The 26,873-nt window shown below is 43.5% G+C and overlaps 1 protein-coding gene across 5 annotated transcripts; it reads left to right on the forward strand.

The window, feature by feature from the left end:
* The first annotated feature begins 668 nt into the window (after window positions 1-668).
* On the forward strand, window positions 669-26,805 carry LOC127599275 (immunoglobulin-like domain-containing receptor 2). 5 transcript variants are annotated; one of them, XM_052063114.1, is made up of 11 exons: window positions 669-884; window positions 9,262-9,621; window positions 12,708-12,827; window positions 17,805-17,861; window positions 21,014-21,160; window positions 22,247-22,414; window positions 22,909-23,037; window positions 23,375-23,723; window positions 24,140-24,857; window positions 25,719-25,751; window positions 26,042-26,805. In XM_052063114.1, exons 1-10 carry the CDS (start codon window positions 770-772, stop codon window positions 25,749-25,751), a joined length of 2,196 nt encoding a protein of 731 aa, XP_051919074.1. In that variant the 5' UTR covers window positions 669-769; the 3' UTR covers window positions 26,042-26,805. The 5 variants fall into 5 exon arrangements, with proteins under 5 accessions (XP_051919074.1, XP_051919073.1, XP_051919072.1 ...); XM_052063113.1 differs by lacking the exon at window positions 25,719-25,751 and having other exon boundaries at window positions 26,045-26,805; XM_052063112.1 differs by lacking the exon at window positions 25,719-25,751 and having other exon boundaries at window positions 671-884.
* The last annotated feature ends 68 nt before the right edge of the window (window positions 26,806-26,873 follow it).

Below are 26,873 nucleotides of genomic sequence, written 5' to 3' on the forward strand. Positions count from 1 at the left end.
GTTTGCATGTTCTCCCCGGGCCTGTGTGGGTTTTCTCCGGGTACTCCGGTTTCCTCCCACCAAAAACATGCATGACAAGCTGATTGAACACTCCAAATTGTCCCTAGGTGTGAGTGTGAGCGCAGATGGTTGTTTGTCTCTCTGTGCCCTGCGATTGGCTGGCAACCGGTTCAGGGTGTCCCCCGCCTCCTGCCTGAAGACGGCTGGGATAGGCTCCACCACACCCCGCGACCCATGTGATGATAAAGCAAGATTTTAAAAAATGGATGGATGGTTGGACTTCTAGCACTAGTAGCCAACACTTGTCAAGTAGTGTGCAGTTTTGCATGTTACTATCCATTAAGGTGTTTCAGCAAGTACAGTTTTTAAACAAGTGCTAACTGCATGTCACTCATGAATCACACATCAGACATAATTTTACTAGTTAATTTAACATTTCGGGGCAGTACTAGGAGGGTGACTGTGCACACTTTTGCCTAAGTAGCATAATATTGTCCTACCAGTGTAGAGAAATGTCATACAGCTCGTGGGAGTAACGGAGTAGCAAGAGAATTGTTGGAATAGTACAAAGAATGTACAAGTTCTGCCGTTGCTACTTCTTTGCCGAAAATGGATAAACAGGAACCAGCCCGTTGTCGCTCTTATTGTGAAAATATTTCCCGGGAAATGCGTTTTAATCGTTAGGCTGACTCTCTACGTACCGTTATCTGCCCCCTACTCAGTGCACCGACAACCGAAGGTTGTGTGAGCGAAACAAGCGACGTCCAGGATGAAACGCAAGAGAAAACAACGCAACATCCACTCGGATGAACTGAACTTCACTTATACCGTCTGGAACATGTTTTTCATACCGAAGTGGTGGATCTTGATCGCTTGTTTGGCAGGTAAGTGGAAAGAAAGCGGGTAGAAGTTCTCACCGTAGTGCTCGTTGTACGACCTGTTCACTGCTTGATAGATGGATGCACTCATTCGTTTTAAAGACGAAATTACTTTGCCCAAATGCAATGTTCCTATTCGACTCTAATAATCAGATTCCAAGTTGTCTATGTGAGCACAACATTTTTTTTTCTTTTTCTTTTTTTTTGGTTCGCTCAGCTCGGCGATTTGTGAGTCAAGTGTCGCAACTTGAAAGAAGTTTTCTTTATGGCCAGCCACTTTTGTAGTTGACTGTCAAAACTAAATCATGATTGAGCAATCCGAGTTAGAGGGTGGGTGGATTAAAAGAGTTGACTGACTACAGCCAAGTGTATAAAACTATATTCACTGGGAACAAAATTCGTCCCTGAAATAGTCGTCGACGGCGACCGTCACTTATAATAGTTGTCGTGCATCGGCGTGTGCGCGCGCGTGTGTGTGTGTGCGCGCTATTGGCGACTGCGTGCGGCAGTCACGTGCCGAAAAATGATCATTGAGGAGAATTGGGCATTGGTCGGTCTGATGCCCAGGACGTGCCCCTGGAAAATTTACACCCTGATGGCCAGTAAAAACAAATGCATCTGAAATATAAAAAAGTAGAAATACTTTGTCATGTCCATGCGCGTGAGTTTTCACAGATACATATAGGTGAAATATTTTCGAGTTTCGAGTCAAAAGTGCTATATTTAATCCGCACCGCAGCAACATTCTTTGCCCCTCTTTTACTATCCCAATAGGAACCCTCCTCCAGTCTCCCACCTTCTCCTTTAGCTTATATGTTCGCTCCGGGAGGGATTTTGTACTAAAAAAGTAATAAAGCGTGGGGTTGCTTAAGCGGGCGCTTGATCCAAGGAGAATCAGTCCTTTGTCTTTGTTGCTGTGCTTTCTGGAAGTAAAGAGAAAGCTCTTCCAGTATTATATCTATTTTAGTTTTGTTTGGTTCTAAAACGTGTTTGATTCTAAAATGCCACGAGTGTAGCTTAATAAAGGCTGGCCGGAAACACCTGTTGTAACGTTGTATTCTCATCTTTCACAGTACTGTACAACGTTGTATCTTTGGGGTAAAGTCTTGTAACTGGGATGCTACCCTCCAATAATTTTTGTACACTTGACTTTTACTGTCTGGGATCCTTGGACAAGGTACACACTGTTGCCTTGGAGTCCAATACCTCTCTGAAACAATACCATCCACCAACCTCTGATTTGTTTGACTGTGGAAACAGTTTCTCCCCATGGGAATGAAAATTAAAATAATCAAAGGTTCCCATCATCAAAAAATTATTAATGTAACAATATATGCTTAAAAATTATAAATAAAACTGACATTTTGAAAGTAACATGTTTCTTGGCCATGCAAGTGTAAATGTGTAAAAAAGAAATCTAGATTTATATATAGTTACAGTACCATGATGGCACACATTGTCAAATTTGACCAAATTTTGACATTTGAATACTAACAATAAAAATACCCCAAAATGTCATTCTTTCATTCAGAATTTTTCTCCCAAAAGTGACCCAAAAATGCACCAGATGAACATATTCTTTTGTACAGTTGCTTCAAAGTTTTTGTGCACTGAGACTAATTTAATGATAATACTAATTATCTAATTACATACTCATTTTGTATGAGTGTATGTGTGTGTGCGTGTGTGTGTGTGTGTGTGTCGGGTCCATCAATTTGACATTCAGAAATAAAACACAAGGATGAGACAGGAAGACTCAATTCTGGTACCAGGGGGGAACGAGCGTTAGGTTTCAGTTCTCTGCACGTCACCCAAGGATCTCCCCACTCACCCTCTCATTTATTGGGAATCTAATACATGGGTGTGCTCAACCTAAAGGGTGAGGGCTGTGGGAGGCACACTGAACTTGTTTGACTATGTATGTGAGTGAAAATTACATCCATCCATCTATCCATCCATCCATCCATCCATCCATCCATCCATCCATCCATCCATCCATCCATCATCTACCGCTTATCCGGGGCCATGTCGCGGGGGCAACAGCTTTAGCAGGCAAACCCAGACTTCCCTCTCCCTAGCTACTTCTTCCAGCTCTCCCCGGGGATCCCGAGTCGTTCCCAGGCAAGCTGGGTGACATAGTCTCTCCAGCGTGTCCTGGGTCTTCCTCGGGGTCTCCTCCCGGTGGGACATGACCGGAACACCTCACCAGGGAGGCGCTCAGGAGGCATCCGAATCAGATGCCCAAGCCACCTCATCTGGCTCCTCTCGATGTGGAGGAGAAGCGGCTCGACTCTGAGCGCCACCCGGATGACCGAGCTTCTCTCCTTATCTCTAAGGGAGAGCCCGGACACCCTGCGGAGAAAACTCATTTCGGCCGCTTGTAACCGGGATATCGTTCTTTCGGTCACGACCCATAGCTCGTGACCATAGATGAGGGTTGGAACGTAGATCGACCGGTAAATTGAGAGCTTTGCCCTTTGGTTCAGCTCCTTCTTCACCACGACAGACCGATACAACGTCTGCATCACAGCAGACGCTGCACCGATCCGCCTGTCGATCTCCCGCTCCCTCCTGCCCCCACTCGTGAACAAGACCCCAAGATACTTGAACTCCTCCACTTGGGGCAAGATCTCCTCCCCGACCCGGAGGGGGCACTCCACCCTTTTCTGACTGAGGACCATGGTTTCAGATTTGGAGGTGCTGATCTTCATCCCAACCGCTTCACACTCGGCTGCGAAACTCTCCAGTGAGAGTTGGAGAGCCCTGTTTGAAGGAGCCAACAGCACCACATCACCTGCAAAAAGCAGGGATGTAATACTGAGGCCCCCAAAACAGACCCCCTCAACGCTTCGGCTGTGCCTAGAAATTCTGTCCATAAAGGTTCTAAACAGAATCGGCGACAAAGGGCAGCCTTGGCGGAGTCCTACCCCCACTGGAAACGATTTCGACTTACTGCAAACCAAACTCTGACATCGGTGGTATAGTGACCGAACAGCCCGTATCAGGGGGTTCGGTACCCCATACCCTCGAAGCACCCCCCACAGAACTCCCAGAGGGACACGGTCAAACGCCTTCTCCAAGTCCACAAAACACATGTAGATTGGTTGGGCGAATTCCCACATACCCTCGAGGACCCTGCTAAGGGTGTAGAGCTGGTCCACTGTTCAACGGGCGGGAAGAAAACCGCACTGCTCCTCCTCAATCTGAGGCTCGACTTCCTGACGGACCCTCCTCTCCAGCACCTATTCAGACCTTACCAGGGAGGCTGAGGAGTGTGATCCCTCTGTAGTTGAAACACACCCTCCGGCCCCCCTTTTTAAAAAGAGGGACTACCACCCCGGTCTGCCAATCCAGAGGCACTCTCCCTGTTGACCACGCAATGTTGCAGAGGCGTGTCAACCAGGACAGCCCCACAACATCCAGAGACTTGAGGAACTCCGGGCAGATCTCATCCACCCCAGGGCCTTGCCACCGAGGAGCTTTTTAACCACATCGGTGACTTCAGCCACAGAGACAGGAGAGCCCACCTCAGAGTCCCCAGGCTCTGCTTCCTCCAAGGAAGACGTGTTGGTGGAGTTAAGGAGGTCTTTGAAGTACTCTGCCCACCGGTTCACAACGTCCCGAGTCGAAGTCAGCAGCGCCCCATCCCCACTGTACACAGTGTTAATGGTGCACTGCTTCCCCCTCCTGAGACGTCGGATGGTGGACCAGAATTTCCTCGAAGCCGTCCGGAAGTCGGCTTCCATGTCCTCACCAAACTCTTCCCACGCTTGAGTTTTTGCCTCGGTGACCACCGAAGCTGCGTTCCGCTTGGCCAATCGATACCCGTCAGCTTCCTCTGGGGTCCCACAGGCCATAAAGGCTCGATAGGACCCCTTCTTCAGCTTGACGGCATCCCTTACTGCTGGTGTCCACCAGCGAGTACGGGGGTTGCCGCCACGACAGGCACCAACCACCTTACGGCCACAACTCAGATTGGCCGCCTCAACAATAGAGGCACGGAACATGGTCCACTCGGGCTCAATGTCCAGCGCCTCCCCCGGAACATTGGAAAAGCTCTGTCGGAGGTGGGAGTTGAAACTCCTTCTGACAGGGGATTCCGCCAGACGCTCCCAACAAACCCTCACGATACGTTTGGGTCTGCCAGGACGGACCGGCATCTTCCCCCACCATCGGAGCCTACTCACCACCAGGTGGTGATCAGTTGACGGCTCCGCCCCTCTCTTCACCCGAGTGTCCAGAACATGCGGCCGCAAATCCGATGATACAACTACAAAGTCGATCATCGAACTGCGGCCTAGGGTCTCCTGGTGCTAAGTGCACATATGTTGCACTTTGCCCTTATGTTAGGTGTTCGTTATGGACAATCCGTGGTGAGCACAGAAGTCCAATAACAAAACACCACTCGAGTTCTGATCGCGGGGGCCGTTCCTCCCAATCAGGCCCCTCCAGGTCTCACTGTCATTGCCCACGTGAGCATTGAAGTCCCCCAGCAGAACAAGGGAGTCCCCAGCAGGAGTACTCTCCAGCACACCCTCCAAGGACTCCAAAAAGGGTGGGTATGCTGAGCTGCTGTTTGGTGCATATGCACAAACAACAGTCAGGACCCGTCCACCCACCCGAAGGTGGAGGGAGGCAACCCTCTCGTCTACCGGTGTGAACCCCAATGTACAGGCACTGAGTATGCCCACACCTGCTCTGCGCCTCTCACCGTGAGCAACTCCAGAGTGGAAGAGAGTCCAACCCCTCTCCAGAGAACTGGTACCAGAACCCAGGCTGTGTGTGGAGGCAAGTCCAACTATATCCAGTCGGAAATTCTCTGCCTCACACACCAGCTCGGGCTCCTTCCCTGCCAGAGAGGTGACATTCCATGTCCCAAGAGCTAGCTTCTGCAGCCGAGGATCGGACCGTCAGGGTCCCTGCCTTTGGCTGCCACCCAGCTCACATTGCACCAGACCCCTTTGGCCATATATGAAAATTACATATATGTGTTTAATCATTACAAATACACCAAATAACAGCTGGTGTTGATAGTTCCATTCACGTCCGACCTTGCTCTTGTTTTGGCTTAATACTTATCTCTTTCCAACCACTTTCTCAGAAAGGTGGTTGCGTCCCTCAACTGCCACACAGTGCACTAAGCATTCTTATATTATAAATGTCAGCATATCTTCATTAAAAGCATTATATTTTTATTAAAAGCATGAGCGTTATTGCAAGCATAATCAATTTACCATTGTATGCATTAGCGTTCTTCATTGCAATTTATCATTAATAATATGCAATAATATGCAAATGTATGATAACTAAAAACAATCAAACTAACAGCATGTATTTGTGTGTATTAATGAATTACTGTAATTATTTTCTTCTGTTCAAGATGAAGGTTATACAGTACCGAGGTCCATCGGTGGTCCACCACATTTGCATAGTTTTCATGAAACATGCATAAACATGGTCTTTTAATGGTCATGGGGATATCTTGAAATAGAAAAAGCATCCAGGTCATGTATACATATACATTACATACCCAGTATTATGTATATTTTCATAGGACAGTGTTCGAGGGCTTGTGGACTGAAACATTCCTGAAAATGCACCCTTGCACCTTTTTAAACATCCACCTGTTGGTCTTTTAAGGCCCGTGGGGTGGGGGATCTCAAAACCGTGAAAGAGTAGAAACAGTAAAACAGCATAAGAATGATCATACATACTGACAACCTTGCAGCGGTTGAGAAATCAGTACAATTTATAATGATATTCATCAGTGTGGTATGCTCCAGCACGTATTAAGTCAAGTCAAGTCAACAGTATTTATAGAGCACTTTCAAACAGCTAAAATGAGGTGAGTGTAAGTCAGCGTTAGACAGAAGAGGGAGGGATAACCATGCTGAGCGCAACGGTGAGCGCACCCTAAAACACCTGACTTTGTGTTTTTACAGATGTTAGTGGGTGTGGATGTGTGGGGGGCATGTTTCTTTCACATGATTCTCCATGGTGTGAATGTTGCTCCTGAACTGTTTGGTTCAAGCTCCTGGTCATTATGTGACGCCAGTAACTGCAGCTTCACAGGCTCAAAAACAACAACAGGACCGTTCAAGTTACAACTCAGCCTTGGTTTTTATCACATCACACTTCGCATTTGTTAGAAATATTTTATCTTGTATTTCTCTAGTTTTCAGAATCAGCATTTCATTATCTGTAGTTTTCTGTGGAAAGCCAAAGGGTACTTTTATTCCAAATTCTTGATAACAAGCTCAAGCCCCTTGTAGTAGTGGACTCATTGTTCTCACTTGTGCAACCACTTTGGCCTAACAGAAGAACTAGTACATGTTACCAGTGAGGCGAAATTGTCACGAAATTGTAACACTATGAGTTACAGTAATAGAATTTGACTGTTTTACATCTAGCAGTAGATCTTCACTAGTCAAATGGGTAGGCCACAAACATCAAGTGTCACATGTTTCTTCAGTAGTAATATGTAGTTTTTCTACTCGTGTGCAGCAATGTTGGAACCCCCCCCCCCCCACTATTCATCATTTTACTCGTGCGCCGAATTGTCCTCCTGGTGTGGCCCAAGAGTGTACAAAGTATTCGTACATGGACATAAATGCTCATGCTTTACAGAAAACATTTGAACATTTATTCAGTGTCAAGGAGATTCAGCTGAAGGTACTCTTTGGTACTTTATTTTAAAGGAACAACAGATCCCCCCTTGTGGATGATGTAGTCAGCTGTGCATGTGACGTGGGCAAATGGAACTGCCTTGCACCCCCGCACCGTGCGTCCGTGTGTGACCCAATTGTTGTGCTATTGAAATATTTTAAAAATGATAATGATTATAATTCATTCAAACAATCGATTTCTACACGGATTCAAAGGGGTTGTCCCATGCTGTTGGTGATAGTTTTGAAATATGACATCTACAACACATGTCCGAGGAATCTGTCTGCACCTGCCTCAATTTTAGTCAACCCAAAATCAGATAGACTAAAATTGAGTCTTTATTTCCCAACCAAATCGGCAACCAGGTGCGCTGGGGGAGTGTAATCATACCAAAAGGTCTGCCAGAACACAGAGCGACGCAGAGCGCAATCCAGCAAATTCACAAACATGCTAAACTAGACTTGCCCCGGCAGGAAAATGGAGATGCGATCATTTTTGCTCCGGGCGCAAATGATCAAGTGCATCAGGGGCGTGACAACTCCATGCACTGGAATGCCAAGTTAGGTGCATCGTACGCCCGACCGTGTTAGCTTGGACCTGTTTTTACGCGGAACCCATTGACACCTGTCCACAAAAATAGTGCCTTTGTTTTCACTAGAAGGACAACTTTGGTACACTAGTCGGACAACTACATGTTGCTACTGACACTAGTTGGGAAGTTTGTGCTAAGTTATAGCTATTCTCTCATAGCACTGGTGGCAGGCCCAGTTTTTTCCTGACAAGTAACAGGTAGTTTAGGTAGTTATCCTTCTCATATGCCAAAAATATCTTACTAGTGTGCAGAAAGTAGTGGATTTTTTATTTTCATTTTACAATAGGCGCCCTCGTAAGCAATTAAATGTACTGAGCTGTGGTTTGGGTTTTTTGAACAAACCCAAACCACAGCTGCACTAGCATAATAATAATAATAATTAAATGATGTGAAGTAAAATTGTAAATAGTACTGCGATTTATCCATTGTGTTCATATTGTATTTAATTGAAAGATGTTTGTTGTTTTTTTTTCTCTTTCTCCTTTCTTCTTTCTACATACATTCTTGCTGCTGGAGGCTGTAAATTTCCCCAGTGTGGGACGAATAAAGGATATCTTATCTTATCTTACCACCACTAAGCTCAACTAGCTGCAAGATACCCACTATTAGTTTTGCTTCACTAGTAACATGTAGGGGTCCTATGACTGTGGATAAATGTTATTCAGCAGTGGAAGGCAGTAGTCACTAGTATGACAGACCCACTCTACAGATGTGCCCTCATCATTCACTCATGTGCTGAATTGTCTAACAAGTTAGTAGAAACAGTATACTAGTACATAGTACTAGTTCACTAGTATGCAAAAATTCATTCATTCATTCATTCATTCATTCATTCATTCATTCATTCATTCATTCATTCATTCATCTTCCGAGCCGCTCGATCCTCATTAGGGTCGCGGGGGGTGCTGGAGCCTATCCCAGCTGTCTTCGGGCAGTAGGCGGGAGACACCCTGAATCGGTTGCCAGCCAATCGCAGAGTATGCAAAAATTGATTATCAAATAAGCGCTTCAACATCTTTCCAAATGTCTCATCTCTGCACACTTACGATTCTTTCTTGGACCTGTTTAGCCTGGCCGGACCTTGTTGTGTACAGAAAAGCCGACCTTGCTGTTGTCCTCCCACAGGTTTCCTCCCTGAGCGGTGCTGCGGAATTCACGTGTTAGTACGAGATGAGAAGAAGTATGCTGTGTTGTTCCAGTCGGTGGTGTTGCCATGCCAGTTCAACAGTGTGTCCACCCAAACGCCGATAGTGCAGTGGGTCTACAAGTCTTACTGTTGGGACCGCACACGGGATTCCTTCAGCTTTTCCGACAGCCTGAGCGGAGCCAGACTGCTGGGAGGGGGAGGTCACGAGAACGTGAAGAAAGAGAGCTACCTCGACTGCTCGGATAGCAGCCGCACGGTGCGAACTGTGGCCTCTGTCTCTGGATCATCTGTCACGCTCTCAGAGTACTACAAGAACAGAGACGTTTCCATCATCAACAGTGAGTACGGCCCATGCATGCATGCACACACACACACACGCACGCACGCACACACACACACACACGCGCACACACACACACACACACACACACACACATTTTCTTGAATCACACTCATTAGGTGATAACATGGAGGTAGACCACCCTTGTTCTCCAAAAAATTTCCCCAGTGTGGGACGAATAAAGGATATCTTATCTTATCTTATCTTATTTTTCTCAACGGCCTGATTTAAAAACTTGCTGCTTAACTACTGTGCTGCACTAGTAACACTACTAGGCCCAACTTGTAGGCATGTGTGAAGAATTGTAGCCTCCTGTACCCTCCTACTAGCACCAAATTCCCACTAGTCCTTTTGCCTCACTGGTAACATACAGTATTGTTGTCCTACTATTTTGACAAAGTGGTCCTACTAGTGCGCAGAAATTTGATCATGATGTAGAATGCAGTAATGGAAAGAATATAAATAATGTGTAGGAGTGTACTTGTGCTCCTGAGTCATTTGTCAGGAATTATCATGCTATAGAGGACATGGATGATCCAGTGCACTAGTAGATTCTCAAACATTCATTCATTCATTCATCTTCCGAGCCGCTTGATCCTCACTAGGGTCGCGGGGGGTGCTGGAGCCTATCCCAGCTGTCTCCGGGCAGTAGGCGGGGGACACCCTGAATCGGTTGCCAGCCAATCGCAGGGCACACAGAAACGAACGACCATTCGCACTCACACTCACACCTAGGGACAATTTAGAGCGTCCAATCAGCCTGCCACGCATGTCTTTGGAATGTGGGAGGAAACCGGAGCACCCGGAGAAAACCCACGCAGGCCCGGGGAGAACATGCAAACTCCACACAGGAGCTGGAATCGAACCCGGTACCTCTGCACTGTGAAGCCGACGTGCTACCCACTGGACTACCGGGCCGCTGTGATTCTCAAACAGCTTTTCATAAAGCCATTTATATGTAGCCTCTATTGCAGGGGTGGCCAACCCGCGGCTCGCGAGATTTATATGTTTGTTTCTTTAGGTTTCATTTATGTTCGGGCGCTCTGGCTGTTGCTCGTCATGTTGTCCATGCATATGTGCGCGAGTGCATGGTCATGCGTGTGTGTGTTTGTTGCTTGTTTGTGTGGCTCTTTGCAGTAACACTGTAAAAAAACTGGTTGGCCACCCCTGCTCTAGTGGATCTATTGGGTGTATTTCTTTTCCTCATGTGGTTCCTCTGCGCCTTGCCATATCTTTTTTAAATATCAGGGTCTTCTGTGTGTGTGTGTGTGTGTGTGTGTGTGTGTGTGTGTGTGCGTGTGTGTGTGTGTGTGTGTGTGTGCGTGTGTGTGTGTGTGTGTGTGTGTGTGCGTGTGTGCGTGTGTGTGTGTGTGTGTGTGTGTGTGTGTGTGTGTGTGTGTGTGTGTGTGTGTGTGTGTGTGTGAGTGCGCGTGCTTGTGGGTGTGCTTGTACGTGCTTGTGCGGGCAAGCTTGTGGGGATATATATGATTGTATGATAACACAGGCACAAGTAGAACGACTGTGTCTCACTTGTAACTTTTCCAGAACTGTATGACATTTCTGTACACCTGTAGGACAACTTCAGCACACTAGCAACTAGCAGAACAACTGCATGTTACAAGTGATGCAAAATTGTGCACTAGTTGAGCACTGAGTGCGGCTAATACTTCAAGTGAAATGTTACTATTTAACATCTAGAGCACACTTTTCAACTAGTGCACAGTTCTGCTTCACTACAATCTGTACAATAATTGTCCTATTCTATGCCGAAGTTATCCTACTAATATACAGAAATGTCATACAGTAGTGTAAAACAAAATCAACCTGAGGAGCAACCTGGTACAAGGACCTGTAGTTTCTGTTGTGAAAAGTGTTACAGCAAAGAAATGGCATTGATTCTTCGATTAGACGTATAAAGTTATTTGTGTTGAAGGAGAGATTGCCCACGGTAAGTGGTGCATATCAGGGCCGCTCCGCCTGCTTCCTTGGCAAACAGGATAAGGAAATCAAGAATACAACCCGTTTCCTGGCTGTTGTTTTTATGTCTGATCTTCTACAATAGTGGCAGCAGCCTTCCATTGTCCTGCGTGGATCGTTCTCTAGCCAAAATACACTCGGCATGAGGCGGACTTATGAAAAGCTATTTATTTGATATCCTAGATATCCAGCGTCACCTCCATGCACTAGTACACGAGTAGAATCTCTGACTGGTAACACGTTTACCTCTGTTGTATGACATTTCTGTAGTTCCGTCTGCAGTAATATAGGTTACGATTGCATGTTATTATGTTAACTTATGTTATGTCCAGTGTTATATTGCTTTCTTATTTATGTTGACTGTTTTTTGTAACAGCTGCAGTTGTTGTGAAAGCCCTATATAAATAAAGATGTATTGTATTGTACTAGATTGACTGTGGTTTGCAAGTACCGTATTTTTCCACTATCTTGTAATCTCTGCACTATTAGGACAGCTTTTGGTTGGCAGGATAGGGGTGCTACTAATACTACTACTAGCGAAGAGATAGCTGTTAACTAGTGTCATTTTTATGTCACTCGTAGCACTAGTAGTATGAAGTCCAAAAGCATCTTCTTTAGCCTGACTACATAGACAATTTAATTCACTCGAAGATTGAGGGCATCTTAGCGAAACAAATGTGCCTTAGTCATAACATTTTATCTCTAGTAGGACAAGTTTGGCGTACAAGTCGGCTAGTTACAGTACATTCTACTTGTAAGGCAAAATTATTCATGGTACTCGCATTTTGGTCCTGCCAGCCGAGCAGTGTTAATTGTTCAGCACAGTAGTTTACTAGTAATGTTGGAATGCATACCGTTGGGCAAATTGTGGGATTACTACTGGCAAAATACATTTTGAGCAATAAACAATTGTTTTATGAGAGGACAAAGAGAGTATAACTACATGCACTGTAAACTGAATCAATAAATGCACAAGCAGCTTTCCATATGTACTGAAGCTTAATTTTTGTTGTATGATGCTTGACTATTTTTCATTACTTTAAGCTTGAAAAAAGTACCAATTGTTCATGATGAATGAATTAATTTCCACTTATTTGTACCTTGCAGAGGCAGACTTGCGAATCGCAGAGGTCCAGTGGGGGGACAGCGGCGTGTATACATGCAAAGTGGTAATAGCTGATGATGTGGTGGGACAGAATGAAGCTTCTGTGGAGCTGCTGGTTTTGGGTAAGGTGCTGATAGTTTCTGAGAAGCAGCTTCAGTCCACCTAGAAATCCAGCTGTCACAATTGGATGTTTGTTTATTGCGTCCAATGGCCCCTTGTTGTCCAAATGTCTTAAAGCATCTCTTCAGTAGAAATCCCATCACACACTAATCAACACCCTGTTTAAGTAGCACAATTCACAAGCCTGCTCCAGCCTCGGAAGAAACAAAGACTGCAGCCCAAATTGACAGTGTTGCATAATGTGGCATTCATAAGTGGTCCTTTTCATCACCAAGAGAACAATAGCACCTCATTAATAAGCTGCTTTATAAGATGCAGAGGTAATTCTCTGGAACTCGTAGCCTGTTGTCATAGTAACTAACTCAATTTGTTTTATTCAACCTTTGATTTACTTGTCGTGCAATCCTTTATATGAATCAGTCCGGTAAATAACACGGAATTCAAAAAATCATGTTCTTGGATTTTAATTGGCCAAAAGTGGTTATGATTGACAAAATATACAAAATAAGCTCAGCAGCAGAGCATTGATATATGAAAGGCATACAATACATATAAAATAGTGTTGTAAACAACATTGTCAAATTGGAATGAAAAAAAACCCCCACCAAATATATAAAATGAGGATTCAAAAAGCATTAAAAATCAATTCTCCAATTCTCGAATGCTGTGGCCATGCCTGCTGAATGTGCCCTGTTCTCCTGTCAAGGAGTGGTGACTCATTCTGCGCTTCAAAGTGTGTCTGGCACCTCCACTTATGCCGCTGCCCTCCAAAACAATCATAATAACTGAAATCGTGAAAAACAGTTTCACGCCTTGCGTGCTATTTTGGTAGACTGGTCCCTGTACGCTCCGCGTAAAAACGGGCTTAATTTCATTTTTGTGTCTGCGCTAGCCTTTGTGTGATTGTGAACGCCGATGGTTGTTCGTCTATGTGTGCCCTGCGATTGGCTGGTGTACCACGCCTACTGCCCGAAGATGGCTGGGATAGGCTCCAGCACCCCTCGCGATCCTTGTGAGGATCCACAGCTTTGAAAATGGATGGATGGATTAGTCGAAGTGCCTGTAGTGTAGACAGATTCGGCGCTCTGCGCAAGTGGTGGCCCTCGTGGTAAAGTATTTCATTCATATGACCCCAGCATTGGACAATCTCACTGAATCATCGTAGAAATAAACAACAAACAAACAAATTAAAATCATTACCATCTTAAAAATATTTGACTATCCCCTTCAATATTAGGAATGGAAGGGCGGGGTGAGGTCAGACATGTACGATCAGGCGGTGCAAGACTTCAACCGCCCACATCACAAGCATCATCTGCAAGTGGAGATCTTGCGGTTTATGTGCCGATGTCACACACAAACCTTAGTGAGTCTAATTTCTGTTTCTGCAATATAAGTGCAGAGTTCTCGGGCGTGGCAATGTACCACCCCTATCTTGATGCCAATTAGGGTTAGGTGCAAATTCCCTGTTAGATCCACTTGTACCGGTGCATAGTCTAGCCAAATACCAAAAGAAAGACAATTCCACCCATGCGCACAGTTAGACTGCACTTGGCGCTCGACTTGCCCCCGGAATCAAAACAGGGCCCTATATCTCCACACCTGAGTTCTACACAGTTCTTACTCTTTGTGTGTTTTCAGCAATTATCTTTAAATGTTTATCATGTGTTTGGAAACAAATCTCTGAATTCACGATGCAGGGTCTTAAATATGATGTCACTTTTGTACATGTGTGTAGTGTGTGTGAGTTTGCAGCCCCTGTGAGTACTGTAGCTCTATTGTGTGTTACTTGTTGCACTTTGCAGTGACAGGGTGCTCAATTTATGTGCAATTCCAAGTGTTACTATAGCAACAGTTGAGAGGCTTGGTCCTCTCATTCATTCTGAGTCACAACCTTTTGTCTGTCTGGCACTTGAGGACTTATGTGTAGGCACATAAACACACATCAGCAACCGACTGGTATTTAGTTGAAACCTTGATTTGAATAATGCCGCATGTTGAATTGGGCTTTGACGATCATTACAGGATAGAATCACACCATTCGATTAATACACATGACACGATTTTTCTGACAAGGCCTCAATCAGGAAATCTGCCAGCTGTGGCACTTCTGTTTCCATACCAAATGTTGGGGCATCTGAGGATGGTTTAGAGGCATTTGTTTTATGAGCAAATGGCTTCATTTACGAATAATATGGAGATTGAGATAATACAATAGATTGAGATTGACATCATGTCACCGAGCTAATGTTGATCACTATAAACCTGTATGTATTTATGGAAATCCAATTAGTCAAAATATGTCCAAATGTAATGTAAAACAACTGCTACCGCATTTTAGAAATGTTTTGTTTTGGTCAACAAATCCATTAACACCTAAGGGATGAAGAGACAGAATGAAAAGACAATGCAGCGGACCCCCGCTGTTTGCAGGAAAAAGGACCAAGTGAGTTCGCAAACAGCAAACATCTGCGTATTATTGATGCCAATTATAATTGCATTGAAATTGTATTATTATTATTCTGTCAATGTAACATATCCAGGGCCTTCAAAATCAATAGTGCGGGCTCATGTTACTTATACGATTTTATTTATTTATGACATTGGGACAGTGCACATTAATCAACACAAGAATAAACAGTGTAAATGCGCCGGACTTAGCATACATGCTAAATTTGGGACCATCATAATGTCATTTGAAATACACAGTTATTATTGTTATTTATTCATATTAATCCAGCATGAAATTGGCAATTCTCCTTTTACAGTTCATCCCTCAATCTGCACTAGCATGTGTTCTTGTACAAATACCACCTGCTTCCATTCTGTAAGCAGCATATTTGAAATGATCTTAAGATGAGTCATCTGCCATCTGTTGGTATTGGAATTCCACACAAGCAGATAGATTTTTGAAAAGCCAATAACTTCAGTCCAGATACAGTAGATGTTCAAACCAACATTCTTAGTGGTTCTTGCTTTTTGTTTGTTTCCAAAGCCAGCAAAGACCACTTTAGCATTCCCGAAATATGCTGACTGAGGTATGGCCACTGTCAGCTGAGACCGAGCAAAGCATCACTATTACTCTTACAGCATTCCTGATGTTGTCACTCCAACTTTGTACCTTTGTCGTTTTTCCCTCTGCTTCAGCAATCTGCTCAAAAGCACCAACAGGACATATGACATGATGACATTTCATAATTGGCGAGCCCTATATGGAATGAAGACAACACAGGATGTCAGATTTGTACCTCAAAACAAATATATGTCTTATATATCCAGATGTTACGTATACCTGTATATTTATGTATACATGACTCACCAAAGTTTGAAGGGGGTCAAATTGAGTTCACCTGTTAATATTATAGCCCATTTTGGGGTCATTCTGAAATTTCACCCCACCAGGCAAATATCCCTTACTTTTTGGGAGCATTGTAATTGAAGGAGTGACACCAAAAAGTCATAATTTTGAAGTAATTCATAGGAACAGATTCACGATTCATTCGTGAACTGGTAAATTGTGCGCTCCAGTCAAGACTGACAAGTTTTGCATTGTTTGCACATAGCCTGCTTGTATGCTGACTGCCACCTATGATATCTGCAACTGCATGTCATATTATCCATTGCAGCTGTCATCACTGAAATATTGTTTTTAACGCAAATCAAGTAATCACTCTGCTTGATTGCATTTCAATTTCCTCCATTTTAAAATGAGAGTGGAATGGTGCAAGCTGATCCTCTTTCACTGCCTGTCTGATACACTCACATTCTTTATCTGTGTCTGCACACTCCATCAGCATTATTTACACCCATAAATTCTGATGTGATCCAATGTATTGGCTGCCTTTTCATCTTTATTAATGGTCACTTTTAGGATAAGAGACAAACTCAAGAACACAGTAAATGTTGGTGCTGAGCTGAACACAAGTAGGAGTTGTCTTCATGTTTAGAAATAGAATATAAAAGACATACTCAGTGCCAGTGTCGTCACTTAAGTGACAATTAAATTTGTATTCAAATATCGTAGCACCGTTCACAGAGAGGATTTACTAGGAGGGTACACGTGAGCCATGTAATCCAGGATTACCTCTCACACACACTGCTCTCATACACACAAGTGCCACATTTTTTTACATGCTTATACGGTACATGTATACAGTAGTGAAAACGCTCATATGGTCACAAGTGAAACATTTTTCAGAAACTAGTGAAATGCTCTCTCTCTCACTCTTTCTTGCTCTCTCTCACTCTCTCTTGTGTGTGTGCGAATGAGCATGTTTGACTCGTCACAAGTGAAAAGCTCTTACGCACGCACGCACGCACACACACGCACAACAGAACCTTTTTTTGCTCTCATACTTTAGTGATGCCATCTCACACACACTACTGAAATCCTTGCAGACATGAAACTGAAATGTGTGTATCAGTCCTGTGAGAGTATTTCACAGGTGTGTGACAGCATTTCATGAGTTAGTGTGAGCACAAAAAATAATCAGTACTCAGTACTGAAATACTCTCATATGACAACTGCATATGAGAGTATTTCAGTACTGAGTGTCATCTTGAATGACGTACCTGATTGCCACTCATAACTCACAAAGTGCGCTACATAACGTATAGAATACAGTCATTTGCTTTTATATACCATAACACTGCATTTTACAGTCAATACAAAAATCAAAATCAAGTAAAACAAATCAAAATAAATTAACACAAATCTAGCAAATAATGACAACAAATCAAAACAATCGAAGATATCTTTCAGAACAATTGGCTGCTTTTATATTGGTTCCCACGGGCTTGTACGGGTGTTTCTAATAAACTGTCGGGTGACTGTGTTCAAGTGCTTATATTTCTCATTGTCTAAATGCATGCTGCTGCTGCTGCTGCTGCACCAATAACTTCCTTGGCTGCAGTGTTCTTGGTGACATCCACCCCATTCCCTTTCCTCTCCTCTTCACCTGTGCTCTGCCTCTCACCAGGTTTCTCAGGTGTGCCTGAAGATCTGCTTCCTGACTTTGAATTGAAGATTATGCCAGGTAGGGGCATTATGACCCCCCCCCCCCCCCTCACCGTTCCCCCCGCCACCCTCACCTGCTTTCTTTCACTCTTACTAACACTAACTGTGCGCTAACTGGATATCTGTGCTTACATTTACTGCGCAAACAACTGTTTCGTAGATTGTTGTGTCACTGATGGCTTGCGCTGACAACCAGCTTGTGATGACAGGTCATATTCAAATTAGAGCTGTCACTAGTAATTCATTTTAGAATTGATTATTCTAATGATTATTCCATTAAATAATGTGACTTAATTTTGTTATCATCAACCTCTGAAATTGATTCAGTTACTGGTTGATTCATTCTTTTCCAAAGTAAAAAGAAATGTTTGCAAATGTGTTGTTTTAATTAAACACAAAACGTAATCGGTTTGCTTTCATGAAAGACTACAAAAAAATCTGAATAATTACTATGGAGCGGCTGAAACCAGCATTTGGCCAATTTTTTCCGGTAAACAATGGCTCCAACCGCTTACTTCGGTTATTAAAATCGTTGTTGATTAATTTGATTATCTATTAGTTGTCAGTTAATCGTGACACCTGTAATTCAATCCGGTGACGTACACTGCACTTATAATCGTGGCTATGAGTTTCTTGTCGTATTTTTATTCAGTGCGTTTGCATATATCCAAAACCTTCTGAGGCAGATATGTTGTATGAATGATCCTGCCTCAGGTTGGTCGCACTTTTCAAAAAGGAAATGAAAACTGTTTGAACCTGAATCATTATAATAATTATTGTAATTCATAGTAATGTTTTATTTTTTGTGGCTTTTTGTTGTTGTGGTGTAATTATTATTATTTGATGCATTTGTTCAAGTTGGCAAAGCTTCTCCAGAGGTTCGCCAACAATTTTAATGTTTTTTTTATTTAACTTTATTTTGCAATATATTATAGTTGATTCATTGATTTTCCTTTTCCACGTTGAATTGGTGACTGAAAATCATGAATCTCATTTTTAGGAGTAAAACCTTTCATTTTTGATGAGCACTTGGGCCTACTGTCCTTTTTTAATTTGCATTGTGAAGGTGACACTTGTAGAGAGAATTTTTTTTAAGGCGATCTTGGTGTAAAATGTTTGAGCTGCACTCGTTAAAACAATTGTTGCATTTAGTCATAGTGAAGATCTTTTTTTTTTTTAAGACGATCTTGGTGTAAAATGTTTGAGCTGCACTCGTTAAACAGTTGTTGCATTTAGTCATAGTGAAGATCTTTTTCGGGGCTGATTAATGCTCACAATTGAATCTATCCTTGGATTTTGTTACCAAGCTCCCAGATGAGCTGTTCTGGAAAACACGTATTATGGTCTTTCAAGTTGTATTTATATTTGCAGCTTAGCTCCTATTGTTCGAAACGCCCCAGTACAACCGTTACAATCTACAGGGAGTGACTTTTGTTTATGTGACATTCCGCTCCCCTACCATATTTAATCATCACATAGTGTGCTGTTTATGGACACAGATGTGGCTGACAAAATGGCATGGAGTTTTTGGGTCACGCAAAATGGTTCCAGGAAGCTTATCTTTGTGGTGGAGATGTGTGGTAAGGATTTTTAATGAGATCCCATTGCAAGCAGATTTGTTGAAACAGCAGCGGGAACCATTCATTTCCTTCCTGTAGCTAAATCAGGTTTCCTCTCTGTTGTATGTGTGTGTTTAAAGAGATATTTTTGTCCTTCTTTTCGCATACTTAGTATGTCCTTATCAGCCTCCTCCTTCCCTTTCTGTCTCCACGCCAGAGACATTAGGTCAACATAGAGATTATCTGCTTGTTAAATGAAGGTTTAATCAACAGTACTCAGTACTCCCAAGCATTTTTGTATTACAATTATACTACTCTAATATCTTCTTTTGTAAAATCTGTTGTCAACTGTTTTGTTTCGCAGATGAACATAATGGGCCCTTTTTTTGTGCTCAGCTTCTATCTAGCGCAAAGCGCAGTCCAACTGTGCACATGGGTGGAGATTTCTTACTTTTGACATCAGCGCCTTTGTGTGATGCATAGCTGAGTCCTGGCCAGTGGTTAAACTAGACTTATCCCGGCATGAGAATTAAGATGTACCCATTTTTACACTGAGTGCAGTCTACTTTCTGTGACAAAAGTATGTGTGTTAGTGACAAGGCTGTGCTGTGCGATGGACGGGCCAAAGCGGTGCTCCATGGCCCCAAACATGGAAGACTAGACTTGCGGCGGCACCAAAATGAGGATGCACCCGTTTTTAGACTGACCGCATGGCCGTGTGCTTATGAAAATAGGGCGCAATGTGTCAACTCTCCTTTGTCTCCGGGGAAGGGGATCTACAGGATTTTGGAAAATTTACTTCAAATATTATTTGCATGATTTTCTGCTCACACACTGAATGCAATGATTTGATTTTTTTTTGGGGGGGGGGGGGGGGTTGTTTTTTTTGTTTTTTTTGCAGTGATCCTTTTAAAATGCTGCAATGTATTCAATTGCAATGTATTCAATTAGCTTTTGATGGTCAACCATAGAATATTCATCATCTAGTGTTTTATATTCTCATGCGGAAGCCACAGACAAGTGCATAATGATAAAACTGACTGAAGGGGTGGCAGCAAATGTGTGCAATTATTGTGGAAATATAAAAAAACCCCCAATGAATTCATAATTGAAAACTTTAGCCAGTTTTGACCTTTTAACCAGTTTTAATAGCAATAAAAAATACTTGCATCTCATTCTTTCACCGTGAAATTTGACTCAAAATACACCAAAAAATAAATTTTATTCATTGAGGTGCTCCAAAGTTACTGTTTACTGAGGCTGTTCTGTGTCAGACATTTTCTAAAATGGACTACACTGGATTTACCAATGTGTGTTAAATCAAGGGAAATTGTGGTCATTTTAACAATCTTGAAACTGTGAAACGTGTTTCATGATTGAGACAGCGGTTACAGTGTTGAAAAGGGAGCTTAAAACAGTCTGTCGGTTCCTTTCAAAACATGGACCTATTGGTCTTTGAAGGGCAATGTAAACAAAACAAGAAATCCAATAGTAAGGGTTCATGAAACTAAAATGCCTCAATCAAATGCGGAATACTGTACATCTCTTATTGGAACATTCCTGTGTGTGTCTACTCTGTCCTTATTTCTTTGTTGATTCTGTGCTTTTGCAGAATGGGTGTTTGTGGCAGCCGTGGCACTGGGCAGCGTGTTGTTCCTACTGTTGGTTGGAGTGTGCTGGTGTCAGTGTTGTCCTCACTCTTGTTGCTGCTATGTGAGCTGCTGCTGCTGCCCGGACACATGCTGCTGCCCCAAGCATTGTAAGTCGAGTACAAGCACACTCGCACAAATAGACCACAACAATTTGGAACGCCATGTGAACATTGATTCCATATCTCTGGTATCCAATTTAAGGCCCATACAATGAGTAGGATAGGCTACTAGAACAACTACGTTTTGTTGGTCAAAATGTTTTTCACTATCAGTGCCGCGGCCCGGTAGTCCATTGGTTAGCACGCCGACTTCACAGTGCAGAGGTACCGGGTTCGATTCGAGCTCCGGCCTCCCTGTGTGGAGTTTGCATGTTCTCCCTGGGCCTGCGTGGATTTTCGCCGGGTTCTCCGGTTTCCTCCCACGTTCCAAAAACATGCATGGCAGGCTGATTGAACACACTGAATTGTCCCTAGGTGTGAGTGTGTGTGCAGATGGTTGTTCGTCTCTGTGTGCCCTGCAATTGGCTGGCAACCGGTTCAGGGTGTCCCCTGCCTACTGCTCGGAGACGGCTGGGATAGGCTCCAGCTCCCCCCGCGACCCTAGTGAGGATTAAGCGGTTCGGACAATGGAAGGATGGACTATCAGTGCCTCTTCTGTCTGGTCTAGTAGTATGCATTTAAACCTTGTAGCACGACTTGGCCCAACTAATAGGCATGTGTCACATACTAGTCGACCCTACTCGTAGTTTTGCCTCATTAATGACTCCACTACTACTATTTTTATTACAAATTCGAAGTTGTGTGGAAAAATGCCAAGACAGGAGCCTAATGCAACACTGGAAATAAAAAAAAAAGTTACCAGTTAAACAGAGTTGTTCTATGAGTGTGTCCTAGTCATACTTGTAGTGGGATGAATTGTTTTAACAGTTAGTGATCACAAAAAGCAAACTTGTAAGTGGATGTTAAGATGGAAATGAAGGAAATTAATTAAATGTAACTGGTTCGAAATGGTTATTCTACGAGTGGGCCCGAGTCATTTTATGACTACAACCTGAATTGTCGTACTAGTGAGGACAAAGAGTGTACAAGTTCATGGACCTTAAGCTGGATATCGAGAATATTGCTTCGATGCCCAAAAGGCTTTTCACGGAGTGCCACAATCCCAACTACTCACGTTCATTGTTGGTCTTCCAGTGTACGAAGCAGGTAAGGGTATCAAGACGGGCACCTCCACTCTTCAGACACCTGCCTACCCGCAATACTTTGTTTCTGGTGTCCCAGCAATGGTGCCCATTGCGCCGCCTTCCCTGGTAGAAAATCTGCCATCTGTCACTCCTTCAGATGGTAGTCTACTCACAGCGGGTAAGTCAAACGCGTTTGCACACTTCTCACAACTGATTGTATGATTGTTGAAATGGCACTACACTGCGCACAAAAATGTCGGGATGTTGTAGTTTCAGAATGACCCTAAAATGCGCCACTACCATGACAGGTGAACTTAATTTGGCCTTTAATGTTCATTCAAACTGCCCTGCGATTGGCTGGCAACCGATTCAGGGTGTCCCCCGCCTCCTGCCCAAAGACAGCTGGGATGGGCTCCAGCACACGACCTTAGTGAGGTTCAAGCGGTTCGGAAAATGGATGGATGGATGGATCTTCATTCAAACGTTTAGAGATGGTCCATTTCAGTTCACCTGTGAAGGTTTTAGTGCATTTCAGGTTGAACTTGAAATCCCAACTCAAAGCCCAATATCCCTAACTTCTGAGTAGAAAAGCAAAAGCATCATTCATACAGTCAGTGTTTCATATCGAGGAAAAACAGTGAAAAGCTGATGAGGTGCAGTGTTTATGTCCAGTTCCCATGCATGCAGTAAGAGCTCCCTACCGCTTGCCCTCAGCTCAGGACCAGGACTCTCTCAGGGTTCTACAGTATGTAGAGAACCAACTGGCTCACTTCAACCCTGCCAGGTCCGCCAGTCACCAGTGTAAGCTTCAGAAACATGTCCTGTGGCTTCTCCTCTCCATGTGCAATCAAGAGATGTGTGTACATACGCATGTATTCCTTGAACGCTGCATCCTGGAATACTCATCTTACCGTTATTGATTACGTTTGTCTTTGCATGTTTCTCTGGATTCAACAATTCTGATCTCTCAGTAATTCTGATATCCAAACTTGCATGTCTGCTTGGCTGGCAGAATGTTTTTAAGAATCTCTCATCAAACATTTTTCTCTCTTTTTTTATCTATCAAATAGGATGAAATTCTAACATTTGCTTTTGTGGTCATGTTAATTTATCCCTCCAATTCTTTGTACCAATACAGCCTGCGGCATGTCCGAGCTGAGTTCCCTCCATGAGGGAGAAAACGGTTTTCGCCAAACATTCCGGAAGGTCCAGAAGAAAGCGCTTCCTCCCATTGCGGATCATGATCCTCAACCTGAACCTAGAAGATACCAGGACAACCGCAGCCCAGAGCCACTGCGGTTCTGTGACAACACCCCTTCTTCGCCCCAACGTTATCGCGAGGTCCTTGAGTCCGAGCCTCGTCGATGTGCAGAGGACTCCCTCCTGCCACGGCGCTACAGCGATGACCCTCCTTCCGCCTCTCAGTCACGCAGGCACGTACGTGATGCTCGGCAACAGAACCACAGTGAGGAGAACCATCACAACAGGTATGGTACACCTGTAATTCTCATGATTGATATGTAATTCGAAAATAACCTTCAACTGCGAGTGGCAATATACGGATTTTGAAGGACTGCTCACAAATCCTCTCTGCTTGTTATGAAATGAGTGAAGTTTAGTTCACTGCTGCCATTTCGCATTCAAAGGGCAAATTTTTGCACTAAAGTTAAAAGCATTAAAAAAATTGGTGTCTCGAAAAACTTCCTCCAAAATTCAGGTCACTCATATCTCAAGGTACCACTGTTGTTCCTTGTCCACTGACGGGGCCAAAGCAATATTTTTATTTTAGACATGACTTTAGCCTGAGCACAAAATCAGACAACACGTGGGTATTTCAGCAAATAAATGGATGGGTTCCCCAAAGAAATACCTGCAATCCCCCCCCCCCTTCTTTTTCATACAGGTGGAACCCTCGATCGGAACATCTGGAAAGAAAGAACTACCAAACTGCAGGCCGGACCGGCTCGCTGGATGAGCTGGAAGAGTTTGCTGTCACTTACAAGCCAAGAGGATGCAGACAAGCAGAAAGAAGGGTGGACGATGAGCTGGAGCTTCGTGAGTTCAGTCGATATCCTTTCCGGCACGGTCGACCGCAGCACCACTACGAGGATCGCGATGAGCTCGGAGACTGTGGTGACCATGATGACCATCCCAGAAGAAAAAAGAAAAATGGACAAGACATAAGTCCACTTCCGTCCCCTAAAAAGAGGCAGGGCACCAGGGGCAATGAGCGTCCTATCTCACCTCCCGTTGTGAGTCCACCATCAACTTTTTCTCAAGAGGAAGACTATGACAGTGCATTCCTGAACAGCCTGTTGGAGCGTAAAGCTAAGTTACGAGGAGTCAACCATGAGAAGAGCGGCGCCCGGGGAGAGGACGATTCAGACACACCCTCGAAAGGAAGTTCGAAGAAGAGCAGCGGGGAGACCGGCCGGCACTGTAGCAGGTCACCTAGCAACCGGCCTGAAGTCGATTCACTGGCGCCTTACTCGGATACAGAGCGAAACAGGAATGAAAGGCCCTCTCCAGGGCCATTCCCAGCATGCGCACGCTCTTCAAAACCTCCAGCTCCTTCCCCACTTAGTCGGCGAGGGGAGACCAGAGACAAGGCTCGGAAAGTGGTGAGTTGTTTTTGAATGGGTTGGGCTGGTGTTGCCTTCTGGTGGATCGGTAGAGAAGACACTCAACAGTTCCACATTTCAGACCCACCCACGGTATAGACAGAGCATACACATTGTTTAACTATTGTTCCTCCTCCCAGACACTTTAAACATTTCAAATTTATTAAAACACGCTTTTTTAAAGTATTCCCAATGTCTTATTCACACTCTTTTGTCAAGAAATGGGAGACTGTCCTTTCCCATCATTTTGAGGAAAGGACAGTGCTCAAAATTAGAAGCAAAGTGTACTTGGGGTCGAGCTGTTTATTTGTCAATGGCTGTTGATGTTTACTGCAAAACTGACACAAAAGAGAATTGAGCATTTTATATTTAAACGTCTAAATCTTCAACCAAACCATCTAATGTTGTCGAATTGAAGTCAACTAGTTTAATGCTAACCCATAATGTGAAATGCCATACAAAGGCTAATGGATATTAGCATTTTTATCACAGTGAATCTTCAAACAAATGCTACTTCAACACACAGAGCTGCAACACACGTGCAACAGCATACAACAACACTCACAGAAATATAGTCTTTTTGTCTCTGGGAGCAAATCCTTTTACTGGAGATTAGTTGGGGACCTTGTCTGCCGCTTCTTCTTGCTGCATGTCATGGATGGATGTTTCTTTGTTCGTCTATCTATGCTAATGATGTATAGTGATAGGTAGAGCAATGAAATGCTCGTTGACGACAGAGGTAGCTAGATTAATGTTAGATTAACCTGTATAACTACTTGTGACTTTTTTTTGGGTGAAATGCCAGGAGATTTTTCCTAATATAAAATATGTGCCTGTACATTGAACTTTTTACCTTTACAGGTCAGGTTCGCATGCTACCCGAATGAAAACTAGGTAGAATTTTCTGCTCTGCCTCCAATCCCCCCACCCTCACTAACATCTATCTCATCCTTGCAATACTGGGAAAAACTCTCTTCAACATCAAAAGTCATTCTCAAAATAGTATATTTACCAGAGTTGGCTCAAGTTTTGGAGTGGGTTTGAATGGTAATGGCAGAAGTTGAAGTGTAGTTTGTCCCAGGTTCTGCTTCACAACTTAGCACCCTGTGTGTTCTAACCTAGGAATGTCCCTATTAATCCAGATATTTTCATGTGAACTCACTTGGACTTGTTTTCATCCTCAGCAGGGGACTCTTCTTAGCCGGGATTCCCTTATCGTTTGAATGGCTGAAAGATCCTCAGCTCTAGGAAGGGCCGGACACTACAACCATGTGATACAATGGGAGCTACAGTACGTACGTGTGAGCTGAGAAAAGACTCACTGTAACTGGTACCCTTGAATGGAGACATGGATGACACACATATAAACTAAACTGCTGATGTCATCGGGGCTTAGCTTGTGTTACCAGTCACCTAGCATACGCCTCAGCTGGACTAATGTGGGCTTGGTGTGCGACTTGGAAAGGACCAACACCCCACTGACCTTCCTTTTAAAGGGGGATGGAAACCAGTGAAAGCTTTATGCCTCCGGCACAACGACCACATTCATCTCTGTTTGAAGTGATGACAATAAGAAATATTAATACATTTTAATTTTTTTAAAAATAGTATAGCAATGAAATGCAAATAGCAATGAACTGGAAGTTATTAACGTCCAGGTTCGTCATTTCCTGTAGCTGTCCCAAAATAGTGGAAAAGTACTTTTTAAAATTTTACTCTGGTCTGACTAAATGAAGCTCCCCCTCATATCAACACTATTAACGTGAATCTAAACAGGGTTTTGACTAATACTGCTGGCTGTTCTTATGACCCAAATTTTATTTGCCATGTACAGTGTACTGTAATTCATTTGTTTAAGTCCCTATTAATGAAACAGTAACATATACATACACGTGTGAACTTTCTGTAAATGCAGCTTCATTCTTCATTAAATGCTGTGAAAATGGGATACTTGAGTTTTTCCTTTGTTTTGTAAAACAGGAAGAATAGAGTATTTTAAGAATACATTATGTAGCA

Source organism: Hippocampus zosterae, chromosome 4 (genome assembly GCF_025434085.1).
Source record: "Hippocampus zosterae strain Florida chromosome 4, ASM2543408v3, whole genome shotgun sequence".
Taxonomy (NCBI): Eukaryota; Metazoa; Chordata; class Actinopteri; order Syngnathiformes; family Syngnathidae; genus Hippocampus; species Hippocampus zosterae.